This window comes from Chiroxiphia lanceolata, chromosome 3 (genome assembly GCF_009829145.1).
Source record: "Chiroxiphia lanceolata isolate bChiLan1 chromosome 3, bChiLan1.pri, whole genome shotgun sequence".
NCBI lineage: Eukaryota > Metazoa > Chordata > Aves > Passeriformes > Pipridae > Chiroxiphia > Chiroxiphia lanceolata.
Window position 1 is genome coordinate 17,269,348 of NC_045639.1, and position 13,777 is coordinate 17,283,124.

The 13,777-nt window shown below is 49.3% G+C and overlaps 1 protein-coding gene across 1 annotated transcript in view; it reads left to right on the plus strand.

Annotated features, from left to right (window-relative positions):
* Positions 1-4,973: 4,973 nt before the first annotated feature.
* The window catches only part of PARP1 (poly(ADP-ribose) polymerase 1), a 34,056-nt gene continuing 25,252 nt past the window's right edge, over positions 4,974-13,777 (plus strand). Inside the window, exons 1-4 of the mRNA XM_032683153.1 lie at positions 4,974-5,144; positions 8,938-9,100; positions 9,991-10,109; positions 11,193-11,407. Of these exons, the coding sequence (XP_032539044.1) occupies positions 5,025-5,144; positions 8,938-9,100; positions 9,991-10,109; positions 11,193-11,407 (617 nt within the window). The 5' untranslated portion in view covers positions 4,974-5,024. The remainder of the gene's footprint in view (positions 5,145-8,937; positions 9,101-9,990; positions 10,110-11,192; positions 11,408-13,777) is intronic.

Here is a 13,777-nt window from a genome sequence, read left to right on the forward strand (position 1 = left end):
TGATTTCTTATTCTTGTTGGCAGGTAACAGACATCAAGAATGGACCACAGCCCATTCAGCAAGTGCTTGTCCATCTCCAACTCACTGGGCTGAGCATTTCAAAGGAAGGACCCACAGTGAGACTGAGGTTCATCTCTTCCCCATATTATGTCTCCTCATGGCCATCATAAATAAGGTATGGGCTTAATCTCCCAAGCTCAATATTTTATGTCCCTTTTAACATTTGCAGTTAGGAGAACTCTAAAAAATTCCTTTCAGCATTACTTTGCCACAACATCTGCCTGTGGCTGTAGGGTCTGCTTTAATTAACCTGCCATGAGAACAAATTTCCTTCTACCCTTTTTTAATTTCCCACTCTGTAATTTCATCACATAGTCATTTGTGTCTTGATTGCCTCATGGGGACAGTAAAACAGGGATAATGGCACAGTCCTTCCTATACAGGGATAATGTCAGAATGAATAACCTCAGAGCCTGGCAAGCACCCAGATACTAACTATGGCAAGCACTGTGGCTGCACTCAGCTCTCTGCCACCGGCTTCGGATATGATCTTCCCCAGACTCAGGATGTGTAAGTCATACCACTGTTATGTTACTGCTGGATTTACTGAGAGAAGGCTAATCAGTCAAGCCTCTTGGGCAGTCTGAAATGATGCTTCTTCTCTTTCAATCCCTCTTTACTTGCCTCTTCCAATGTCTATTGTCCTTGGCATCTGGAAACCTGAAAAAACAGGTTTACTTAAGGAAGCTTTCTAAAGAACGGAGGAACTAACAGAGCTGCTTCCCAGAGAGCTCTGTGCTGGTCTGTAATGTAAAATTGCTCAGGAGACCAGCTCTGGGCACCAAAACTCACCTTTGTGCTCTACGAACACTCTAAATTAATCTGATGAGGTTGCATGTGTTAATTATCGTCCAGTAGAGAGGGGCCATGGGAATTTATTAAGATACTCAAAAAAATTTTTAAAACCCCCAGAGAGGAGGATAAGCCCTCTGATCTATTCTGTGGAAAGAAAAGACAACATGATGCTCAGTTAGATGCGGGGGGCATGCTCTCCCATCCCTCTCCCACTGGTGTTGTCTCACCGATGTCAATGGGATGATCACTTGCATAAGTGAGAGGGCACAGCTGAGCCAGAGCAGTTGTTGCCTGTAGCCTGTTTCCTGTATGCAAACAGGGTCATAACAACCATGCTGATTATATGCAGTGGCATGAAAAACATGGATCATCAAATAGACAGGATAACCTAGCACTGAACGTGTTTTTGTTACAAAACTCTCAAGCTGTCTGATATCAAAAGTCAAATAATATAAAGTCTCCCCCAGCAACAAATCCAGACTTGAGCAAGAACACGTCTGGTTCCACTACAAGAGATCATGTTCCCCATATATGTCCAACATGTTCTCACCCTTTGTGAGATGCACAGCAGGGTGGAAATCTTGTAGGAAGACATCTCAAGCATGTGTCAGAAATGGAGCCCAAAGCAACACAGTCTGGAAAATTTACTGCTCAGGGTACTGTCAGCACAATCTGAGGGGAAGCATTTGGTCCTGTGACACTGAAGAGATATCTTATGTCTTCCTGGTACAAGGATTTTGACCCACTTCCCTTTGCCTTCCAGAGGAATCTAACGCAAAATGGCCCAGAAAAGAAAATATAATTCTTTGTGGTGCCCTGCAGTCACAAGCCAGGCACCTGAATGCAAGGCATTGAGTTTCACATCCTGAGACACTCAAAACTGTCAGAGCTGGCATTTCTTGGGTCATTCTTTTCTTCTTTACTGTTTTTCTGGGGTTTGCCTCTGGAGGTCAGAAATTCCTGGGGGCATCCTTAAAGGTAAGTGAGATTGCAGAAACAGAGGCTTTAAGAAAAATACCAAATATCCTGACATTTATGCTGAAGCCTGCAAATCAGACCCTTTGATTATATCCCCTTCCTTACCTACGCTCCTGTCTGCAGGGCAGCGAGCCATGGGACCCCGTGGTGTCACATGTGTGATATGGTTTGGTTTTTCCTGGCAAGCACCACATTGTAAGCAGCAGCAGTCAGTTTGGCATCTCAGCATTAGTATATGGAGATAAACAAAACTTATCTCTAAGGATAACCATGAGTTCTGCTCTGGCAACAGAGAGGAAAAACAAACCATTGGCCTCATACGTCAGTGCAGCACTTGTCATCCAACAGTATCCCAAACGTCACTAGTCTACTGAGATGGGAATAATGTTAGAAAGGGATGTAGACAGCCTGCATGGGATCATAAAAATCTTTCCCTCTTTAACTGCCCTTGCTCCTGCTGTATGCAGGCTCTGGTAAAACCCAGCAGCCAAATACTGGGGCTCTTGAAGAAACACTGGACTTACTTAAAGGGATAGTCCCCCAGGAAACTGGCCTTGCAAATGCCACTTTGTCTCGGCTGCTGCCAAAGCATTCCCTGTTTTGTAACAAAACTTGGTATCCTTGGTGCTGTTTGTGTTATTGAGGACCCCATGTGAGCACTAACTCACTGGCTCCCCACTGCCCTGGGAGAGGTGAAGGGATGTGCTGTGATCCATATGTCACACTTGGGAAGACACAGAGCGAGGCAGGTCTGTTGAGTTAAAACAGATTTTGAAAGGGATTAACATGATTTGGCAACTCTTAGCAACACAAATCGGGATGATACTTTGCCTACAGAGGATGTTACACTGCAATAAGAAGAATCACAACAATGTAATTCCTTCTATGTAGACATTCCTGTTTCAAAGCAAGACACTGGTTATAGCCATACAAACTCCTGTGGACATTCTCAAAGTAAGGCTGAAAAGGTAAAGTGCCCAGAGCCTTGTGCCTGATCCTTCCAACCAGTCTTTGAACTCATTCAAACAGAAGAACCACCTACTCCTTTTAAAAAAGAAAACTCACTAAACCCCATTTTGAATAGTATTTAATGTAGTATGCACTCACAACTAAAAAAAAAAATTAAAAGGTTAAACTTTGAACAGGCATTTGTTACTGGCACTTTCTTTGCTTGTTTTCATGCTTGCATGCCTGTGAACTTCTGTGTATGGTTCTGTTGACCATCTCATGATATCTTACAGATCCCCCTGCCAGTCTCTAGGCTGCAGGTTGTGGAACAGCACTTTGCTGTTTGGACAAGGCTGTCTTTCCTTAGAAGTGGAAATAGCCCCAGCTGGAGGAAGCACTAACAAGCAGCCATTTCTCTTTTGCTCAAATACTATAAATAAATAACATATAAACAAAAGAGTATTTTCAGAGAAACTGGACACTTTCTGGGAAGAAAAATTCCCCCCAGGATGATGGCATGCAGGAAATCCCTGAGCTACAAATCTCAAGAGGGTGGGAAATATTTGGGAGATCAAGCAGTGCTTGTTTGGCCTTTCTTATGTCAGTTCCTGGCAAAGGCAGGATCAGGGTTAACCAGGCCATTGACTTGACTCGGGATGACTCTTTCGAGTCAACCCTTATTTGTGCGTAATTGGCTTTCCTCTTGGAAGTCCCTGGATGGAACAGGATGGCAGTAGGTTTGTTAAAATGGCTGAGTGCCACTACACGCTTCTCTTCTGGTCACCTTCAAAGCAGGCAAAGCCTCTGGCAGCCGTGCTGGACAGTGTGGGGTGTAACCACCCCCCGGCTGCCCGTCGGATCATCCAGATGAGCTCTCCTGGGTCTGTCACTTTTCCCCAGTGTGGGACTAAATGCGCTGATGTGCCTCTGAACCACTGGTGTTTGGGTAAAGAACTCCTGTAAGAAGTAACTAGCAATAGCAAAGGCTCCGCTGTATTGAGTACCCGTGTATCTGACTGTGTGTTCGCAGCACCATCTAGTGCTGCACAGAGATTTTTTCTTATTCCTTCCCCAAGTCCGCAGTAATGCATCCAGGGTCTATCCTTCCTCCCTGGCACACCGCTAGTCCGGAGGCTGCTGGGGGGCTCGCTGTGAGGGCAGCGCTGCGTTGGTTCACAGCAGACGTGTGACAGCCGGGGAGATGGGCAGCACAAGATCAGACGTCTGTCAGCATCGCAGGTTTAGCTGAGATGCCGGTGTGCAACTCTGAGTGACACTTGCGAGGTGCCTGAAGCCCAGCTGGAGCTGCATATCCAGCCTTAGTTGAACCTTATTTCCAGAATCTCTATAAAATTCACGACAAATAGTTAGGGTTTGGAGTAACTTTAGTGCTCTTCTCTTCTTTTCTCCAAAGAAGCTGCAGAGCCAATGCCCTCTGCTGATACTAGGGGATAATTACCTCCTGTGAGGGAGAAAAAAAATCCAGGCTTAACTTCTCAAATCGCTCTCCTTTCGTCAGAAGTCTCATTGTTATCCCCAGAGGCTGGAGAAAACAGAATCACGGGATTGTTAGGGTTGGAAGGGGCCTCTGGAGATCATCCAGTCCAACCCACCTGCTAAGGCAGAGTCACCTCCAGCAGGTGACACAGGAGTGCATCCAGGTCGGTTTTGAATACCTACAGAGAGAGAGACTCCACGACCTCCCTAGGCAGCCTGTCCCAGTGCTCTGCCCCCCTCAACATAAAGAAGCTCTTCCTCACGTTGAGGCGGAACTTCTTGTGTTTCAGTGTACGGCCATCGCTCCTCATCCTGTCTCTGGGCACCACTGAGACGCCCGCCTGGGAGCGGCATCACGCGGTCAGTGTTTGGCTGCGGGAGAGCTGCTGAGCACAGGTTCATCCAAGAGCCGGGGAGCCTGCTCTGCGCGGCTGCAGACAGAGAGGCGGAGGGAGGTGGAAGGACGTAGAGGGTCCCGGCAGGGGACGGGATGGGGATCCGAAGGGTCTCGAACCCGTGTCCTCCGGGGTCCGCGCGGCCCCGCGCCACGTGACGCGCCACCGCCCCCGCCCCCCATTGATACACCGGAGGAGCCTGCCAGTCATGCTCAACCGATGCCCGAGCGGCCGATCCGCCAGGCGGCCGAGGCGGGGCCGGGCGCTCGGCGCTCGGCTGTTGCTGCCTCGGGCGGGGGGCGCGGCGGGCGCGCGGCGCGGGGCGGCTCCGCGGCGGCGGGAGCGGCGGCGATGGCGGAGCCGGCGGAGAAGCTGTACCGGGCCGAGTACGCCAAGAGCGGCCGCGCCTCCTGCAAGAAGTGCGGCGAGAGCATCGCCAAGGACTCGCTGCGTCTGGCGCTCATGGTGCAGGTACAGCGTGGCGGGGCCCGCCCGGGCTGGGCTGGGCTGGCCGCTCCGCTCGGTGCCGCCAGCGGCGGGGCCAGTCCGGGGCTCCGCATCCTCCGCTCGCCGCGGCGCTCCGAAGCCGCCCGGCCGCGCCGCTCGCTGGCGCGGGGGCGAGGGCAGGCTATTTTTAGCTGAGGCGCCTTCGCTCGGTGCCGTGCCCGCCGCAGAGGCCGTGCCCGGGGCAGCCCTGCCCGGAGCAGCCTGCCCGCAGCTCCCCGCCCGCAGCTCCCCGGCGCGGGTGGGATCCGCTCCCGCCGCGCTGCAGGGGCGGCTGGAGGCGAAGCGGTGCAAAGTTCACCGCTCGGTGCTGTGGCAGGGCCGGGGGGGCAGCCCGGGGGCCCGCACAGAGGCACTTTGTTGCCGCCCCAGGGGGCGAGGTGGGGGGGGGGTGAGTTCGCTCCGTGGGTCGGTTTTTCCGTGCCCCGGGAAGCGTCATCACTCAGGGCACCCGGTGTCGGGGCCGGGGAATCTCCGCCGGGTGGGCGCTTTGCATACGAGACAGAGAAGCTGCGACCCGAAGGGGTGGGAGGTCTGGGGCAGCCCCATGCGAACTCCCCTGACAGTCCCAGTAACACGGCAGGGCGGGCGGGTGCGCCGGATGGTCCTGCAGAGCTGCTGGCACAGGGCAGGCGTGGAGCAGCCGAACCGCAATCAGCGAACTGGCTGCGAAGGCAGGTCCTGTTGTCAGCCACCCTCACGTTGTTATTTGCCTTTTGGGGTAGAAACTGCTCAGCTTCCTTTCGGAATGGTGGGAAGGGCCGTGTCCTGCTTTGGAGAGCTGGGGGCTGTGCAAGGAGCCGACATCGCACACTGCTGTGCGAGGATGGGCAGGAAATCGCCTCTCTGCGGGGGAGGCATACGCCTCTTTCCCTGAAGGGGGGTACTTGATCTCCCCTGGCTCCAGCAGGGGAGATGGGAGGGGGCACCTGCAGCGTTCTGGGGATGCGGGAGGACAGCGGGCTGAGGTTGGGAGTTGTTGCTGCGAAAGATAAGCAAAGGCATATATATGTATCTGTGGAAGGCGAGCAAGGACGTGGAGTGCGAACGCCAGAGGAAAGCCTTGCGGATGGATGGTTGCTGTGGTTCCCTGAGGAGCAGGTTCTGGAGGACGTACCTCCTTGTGCCCCGGAGAGAGGCAGCACTTGGAAGCAGGAGGGGACGGGTCCGGTCCTTCCTCGCCCGGGCTGCCGGGGCCTGGCCCCCCGCGGGGGCTGCTGCATGCGGGGCAGGGCTGGCAGGGCTGCCGGGCTTGGAGGCACAGCTGGCTCCCCGCAGGGGAAATACCTGCCTCTGCCTTTGTTCCCCAGAGCCTCCTTCCTCTGGGAAAAATGTGGGACCGTGCGGTGCCAGGCTGCGGTGTTTGCTCGCACGTGTTCCTGCTGCTGCCTTTTCCTTTTGTCTCTCCGGCTGCCCTAAGCCGCTCGCTGGAGCTGCTCCTCCTCCCCTGCTCCAGCTGCTGCTTCTCGGTTTCCTCGCGTTTGTTATCCTTTCCTGCCTTCCCCAACAGTTTAAGCTGAGACGGGCTGCCCTTCCTCAGCATGGGGGCCTGGGGGTCCACGGCGTCCTGTGTTCTGGTTCTCTAGGGTTGGTTTATGGAGCGATCTCCTGGGGGCGGGTGGAAGGAGACATCAGGGACTGTGGCATTCCTCACAGAGCCACTGCCTTTTATTGCCAGCCATCTCCCCAAAACTGCAAGTCTTGCACCAAACACTTGTAGTTTTATTTATTCCCCCACAATCTCTTGAATTTGTTTGATCTTTTCTGCAAAGGGCTCTCTCCTCCCACTACCAGTTTTTCTGCCAGCAGAGCACTTCTCACACCCTGCTGCTGAGCATCCCCCCTCCCGAATTTCAGCAGAGCACACAGGCCCCTTGCTTCCTCTTGGGGAAATCCCCTGCAGAGCAGTCTCTGTGCTGCCATCAATGCACAGAGCTCTTTTGCAAATTGTGCAGAAGAAATCAAAGGGAAGCCCAGACCAAGTCCTTAGCTGGGTTAGCTGTGACCCCCCCTTTTGTTTTGGTTCTTCAAGAGCTCTGAATGTCGTCAGTGGGGTGCTCAATGTTTGGAACAGGGCAGGCACTCAGGCACTGCAGGATCAGCACAGCTTCACCTTTTGCTTCCAGCTGGAACTGAGTGGTTTCTGTTATCTGCATGTGCAATGTGAAAGTGAATCGGTCTGTTTTTTCCTTAGTTTGTTTAGGAAACTTTGGTCTGAAGATAGGTGAGCTGAGAGAAGTTGTGTAAACAAGACCTAGCTTGCCTGAAGGTTTCATTTTTCACACAGAGAACTCAGGAAGTCTACAACTCCATGTAGAGGAGGAGATCTACTCACTGCTTGCGTGGCTGTCTTGTACACTGAGCCAGCTCTGCTCCCTTTCATACACCCCAGTGCCTTGTGCCCCCAGCATCTTTCTGTTGGGGGCAGAGCCCTGAGGAATCTTTCAGGAAAACTCTAGGCACAAGCCCAGATGTGTCCAACTTTCGGTACCAAAAGTGCTTGTGACTTCCAGAGATGTTGAGAGCAACTGCAGGGTGGCTGCTGTGGTGCTGTGAGTGTAACTGAGTGTAATCCTGGCTTGTGGGAAGAGTCCAGCTGGAAATAAAAATGTCTTCTTGCAGTTTTGGTTGATGGTTAGTTGTATTTTGGGCTCCCAGCTCTCCTGGTTCCATGCTGTGGTCTTCAGAGCCCTTTCCTTTTTGCTCATGCACGAAACTCTACTGTTGTTTTCGGCTTGGAAATCTCCCTCCTGTTTGTGAGTGATACAGTGAAAGCTTTCCTAGGTTGTTGATTCCGGATCATCAGTAATAGTAATTACACAGCACTGAGTTGTTTGTGTGTGTTATTTGGGGCCAAACCACTGTACAGTTATTTTGTCTGATGGGTAACCGGAGTGATGCCAGACTGGTACTTAATGTGTCTGAGTCGTAAGCAAGTGGAGCACTTGCATGATAAGGCTGGTGCAGGGCAGGGCACTCTGGAGCTGTACTTCAGGGAGGATTTGGGTGATGCTTCTGTCCTGATTGCAGAGTCATAGAATGGTGTGGTCTGCAAGGCACCCTAAGGACCATCTAGTTCCAACTGACTTACCATGGGTAGGAATGCCACCCGTTAGACCACCTTCACAGTAAAGAATTTCTTCCTTGTATGCAATCTAAATCTACCCTTTTCACTTTAAAGCTGTTCCCCTTGTCCTATCACTACATCCTCTGCACCTCTCTTGTAGGCCTCCCTCAGGTACTGGAAGGTGCTATAAAGTCTCCCTGGAGCCTTCTCTTCTCCAAGTTGAACAAGCCAAACTCGCTCAGCCTGTCTTCACAGGAGAGGTGCTCCAGCCCCCTGATCATCTTCGTGGCCTCCTCTGGACTTCTGATGCAGGACTTAGTTGGGCTTTGGTGTTTCCTTTAAATTTTGCCTCTACCTCCTGCAGCTGAGGCTATGACCTTTGTTTTTTTTCCAGTAAAACAGATGGGCTAAGCAGCAGGAAGATGAACTGGTTAAGCTAGCTAAATGCTCCTTCCACGTCTATCCCCTTTGGGACATCTCTCCAGCAGCTTGTCTGTCTTAGTAGATTTTCTTCTTAGACTTTGTCCTAAATAGCATCCATCTCTTAATTTAAAGAAAAATAAAATTAAAAAAAAAAATCACTTGTGTTTGCCCAGATACTCTTTTTTATCTTGGGTTTTGGTTTGGGTTTTTTTTTCCTCCCTTGATTCTACCTGAATTGCTTCATCTTGGCCTAATGTGCTTTATTCCTAGTCGCCCATGTTTGATGGCAAAGTCCCTCATTGGCACCACTACAGCTGCTTCTGGAAGCGGGCTCGAATCGTGTCCCACACAGACATTGACGGTTTCCCTGAGCTTCGGTGGGAAGATCAGGAGAAAATCAAGAAAGCCATTGAAACTGGAGGCCCTGGAGGAGGTAAGCAGAGGCCTCGTGGTGTTTGGAGGTTCAGCTGGAGCTTTGCTCCTTCTTCTCATGCTGTTATCATGGTGATTTGATTTCCGTGTCCCTTCAGCAAGTGATGTCAGAGGAGCTGTTGAAGTATCTCCGCACTCCAGGGCTAGGACACTGGCAGTATCATCCAGCATGTTAAATCAGTGAGGGGGAAAAAGCCAAGTCAGTTGGCAGATATATTGAAAAGTATTTTTTGTAATCATGATTGGTGTATTTTGTTTTCAGTTCTCTAACATTAACAAATGCTGCTGTAGTATGTTGTTTTAATGGTATCTTCGCTGCAGTGTGGTTGTTATGGTGGCTCTTTGTTACCCCATGAACTAGTGAGTCAAATGAGCAAGTAAGAAGGGTGGAAGTCCAGACTAGGCTAAACTCACTGTGTCTCAGTGTAAACCAAGGATACTGAGCAGCTTTAGGTTGAGCTTTGCTTGTGGAAACGTAGTAATACGAAAAGTGAAAGGCAACTTGTGGTTGGGAAGAGGAATTCTACTTTGAAGCAGAGCTGTTAGTGACTCCTGTTCCAGTCAGTTCTTCAGTAAGATCTCATTTTACACTGCTTTTAGGAAAGAAACAGAAAGGGTCAGCTGTGTGTACCTTTGCAAGTGTTTTAAAATAATTAAATAAGCAATTCTGTGCAATTGCTACTTGGCTGTTTAAAGAACTTGGTTTCTATTTTCAAAATGCTTTTGGGCATGGAGTGCTTATCTTGCTCTGTATTCAGATTCTTGGCAAATGAGTGCCTGGAACACAAGAGGTTTATTAATCCAGACTGCTAACAATCTGGGACAGAGAATAAGAAAATAAGGGAATGCACATTAAAGCCGAACTCTGTATTTATTTGCTTTGTTCTCCAGGAAAAGGAGGGGAACAGGAAGGAGGTGGCAAGGCTGAGAAGAGCCTAAATGACTTTGCTGCAGAATATGCCAAGTCTAACAGAAGTACTTGCAAAGGCTGTGAGCAGAAAATAGAAAAGGTAAAAAGCTTTTCTTGGTTCTTCATCTCTTGTCTTTTATCCCACCAGTTTTGATTCAAACAGTGCCTTTTATAATTGCTTCCTGCCTGTCCTGCATATGGAAAGCACTTGCAGAGATGCATTTCTGTGTCTGAGGAGCAGCTGCGTCCTGGACAGCTGACAGTAAAGGCATCCCTCAGGCAGTGGTAGCCTGGGCTTCAAAACTGCTGATCCTTCCTTTCACTTGGGTCTTAGAACAGGCTGAAACACTGCTCACCAGCTTTTCTGTTGCAAGAGAGCCATCACCAACTGCAGCTTTTCCTACTTGTTGCTGCACTGCAAAGGTGTTGGCCTCTTCTTCCTCCTCAGCCAGACCAGCTCTGTGTGTGTGTGTGTGTGTGTGTGCAGGGTACCTATATTAACTCCGTGAGAGCAGACAAAACCAGCAGTGAAGTTAATTAACGATGCAGCCTTGTAGTTGAACACGTCTTGGTGCTCTGCTTCTAAGGGTAGTTGGCAAAATGAAGTTGCAAACCTCTGATGGGTGTGAATAGACCTGCCAATTGGCTAAAGCTGGCAAGGGCCAAACAGCAGTGCAGGTATGCTTTTATCTGCAGAAACACTGGTGACTGTTGTGTAGATGTTTCCTTGTTGGAGCACAAAGTACTGCAGTCTAAGTGCAGCTAAACCAACTACTTGTTAGACATCTAAAAAGTAATTTGCAGTAAGACAGAGTAAGATCGTATTATCATGGATGTTTGAGTGGTAGGGACATAAAATTAATTTTTAGAATTACCTTTATGGGCTTTGTTCACGAGAGTTTTACTTGTTCAAGCTTACTGGAAGTTGGAGAAAATACAACAGGATTACCTGGTTTGAGTGGGTTTTGAACAGAAAACTGCCTGAAAAAGTGACTTTTTCAACCTAGAAAGAGTATTGATGAAAGCAGAGGAACCATAGTGAAAGAGCTTGAACAAAAGTTGCAGACTTTGATAGAAGAACTGTTGCCATTTTACAGGTGTTTAGGAAGTGTCATGTTGTTAACATTCTGCTCTTTGCAGAATGGCCTAACAATTGCTCTTGTGTTACCTTAATCTCCCTCAGGGCCAGATCCGGATTTCCAAGAAGATGGTGCATCCTGAAAAGCCGCAGCTGGGAATGATAGATAACTGGTACCACCCGGACTGCTTTGTGAGCCGCCGAGCAGAGCTGGGCTTCCTGCCGTCATACGGGGCCACTCAGCTCCTGGGCTTCAGCATCTTGAAAGCTGAAGATAAAGAAACTCTGAAGAAGCAACTCCCAGCTACCAAGAGTGAAGGGTATGTGGGCAATGTAAGAAATTGCGTTGTACAGAGGAGCCGTTGTCTTCAAATACATCCACGATACATGTTGTGTGACGTTGTTAAAACAGCATTGCTCACAGGAGGATTTGGTCCTTCCTGTGACCTGAGGCAGATGACAGCAGACATTCCCTGTCTGTGGGAGCATTGCCCCCCATGTCTGCCTTGAGGAAATGGAGAGACCTGCAGCTGTGACTTGGAGGGCTGAAGTTTTTCAACCATAAAATAACGCAAGCTTAATACAAATGGGTACTGGGCTCCACATCTCCTTGTGTGATACTGTTATCAGTGATGGTTTCTCCACTCAAACCACTTGTTAGAGAATTGATTTGACATCTCTTGTCTGTGACAGGTACTAAATCTTATAATGGTGTTTATTGGTCATGTAGTGCTTACACTTGGATGCTTTTCTTTGCTGAATCTTTTATGGTATGTCTGAAATTTCATTGCCTTGCGTTGAAACTTTTAGTGGAGGCTCTTGACAGAACTTGTACTGACAGAGAAGTGTTTCCAGGTGACTTGCTGGTGCTGGTGGATCTTTCTTTGTTAATGAAGGCTTTTGTTACTTGATCTCGAAATGACTTTGCCTTGAGTCATGCTTCATAACACAAGCCAGTGAACACAAGGAACTTAAAGAGAAAGGAACCTGAGGTGTTTCTGAATCCTACAAATAAGAAAGATCATGTAGTTGGAAAACATTGGGCTTCTCTGTGCATTTTAGACTGAATTCAACTTTGCTTTTGCAAGGACTCACCATGAAAATGTCCAGTGAGACTGATTTTGGTTCTGAGAGGCTGTGGCCGTGTCAGATCTGCGGGGTCTTCATCAATACTGGTCCTCCAGACATGCATCTAATGGGTGTGGTGTAGGTTCAGAGCCTGGTGTGTATGTGAATGCCCTCCTTGGGCATAGGTGACGGAGCATGCGTCAACTGAGCTGTGTGGTGGTAAGAGGCTGCAAAACCCCCATGCTTTATTCCTGGTTGGAAAGCAGTTGCTCCAGAAGCATTGGGCAGTGGTGCCAGTGCTGTGGGGAGGGTCCTGCAGTGCTGCTGGAGCCCTGTCAGGTTCTGTGCTGTTCACCTCACTCAGCTAAACTGGTGGAGACCAAGAGGAGCTGTGTGCATGTGTTGGGCAGTCTGCTGCCTTTCCATGCATTCCACGGGATTTTACCTCTGTGTGCGTTACAGAGTGTAAGCAGAAGTGCAGTATTTTAATGCATTTGCAGCTTTTCAAGTAGTCCTTTGCTTTTTGTGCCGAGCTGCGTGTCCCACTTTGTCCTAGAACAATGTGTGTTTCATGGTGTTATTTGTAGTTTTCTCCTATGTCCTCAGCAAAGCTCTAGAGATTTGACTGTGTAAGTGCTTCTCTTGTCTGCCCTGACTCTGCTTTTCTGGGCCACTTCTGGGATGCTATGCAAAATATGAAGGCTTTGTAAAGACAGGCCACAGAGTAGTTTGCCAAGTCACTGTGTAAATAAAAGCCTAGAATTGCAGTGGAAAAAAGCTCCACTGGTGATATAGGGTAATGTGAACCAGAAAAGCAGCAGGACGTCTCATCTTTACTGTTTTCTAATCACTGCCTGAACCAGCCCCCCAACCCTGAAGGTGCTGGCTGGCTCTTATGCTCCACTACCTTCTGCTCTTTGGGCTGTGTGCTTGAGCCAAGGGTAGCAGGGGTCAACTGGAAAAACAGTTGTCAAACAAACTGAATGAGTGAGAGTGTAGATAAACAGAATGAGGTGGAGAGGTGTGGTGTGCGAACTACCTGTGATTTTTCTGCCAAGAAAGCGCTGCAGTTATGGAGAAGACAAAAGAAAAACACACCAGAGGCTTGAATGAGGTGCACTTACCTCCAATCATTCACCCTGTGTGTTCAATCAGATAACAGGAATTAACAACAGAAATTATGGCATCTTGCTGAAATGATGTTACAGCATCTATTGCAGGTGAGATTCTCAAAATGATCTTCAAAGATATTCCTAATTGTGCTGCGTCCAAATTATATCTTGACTCAGAAGTCTCTACAATTCAGATGTGACCCATCCAAGTTTAAATGCTGCTTCTGCATGTCCAGCCCATAGTCTGAGGAGAATCTTTTTGGGACTGCCCTGTCAGCCCTTTCTGTAAGGTTGGCATTATGGTGTGCCTGTTGCAGATGAGAGAGGTGAGGTGCCAAGCAGGGCTACCAAGAACAGGTTGGAAAATCCTTTTCTTCTGAAGGGCAGAAATGGGAAGGTTTCCTGCAAGGATTCTGTCTCTTTTCCTCAACCACCTCTGGGTGAGGCATGCTGACCCTCCCCTGGGCTAGGAGCTGTCCTGCCTACGCACCAGCATTTTGCAGGCCCGGA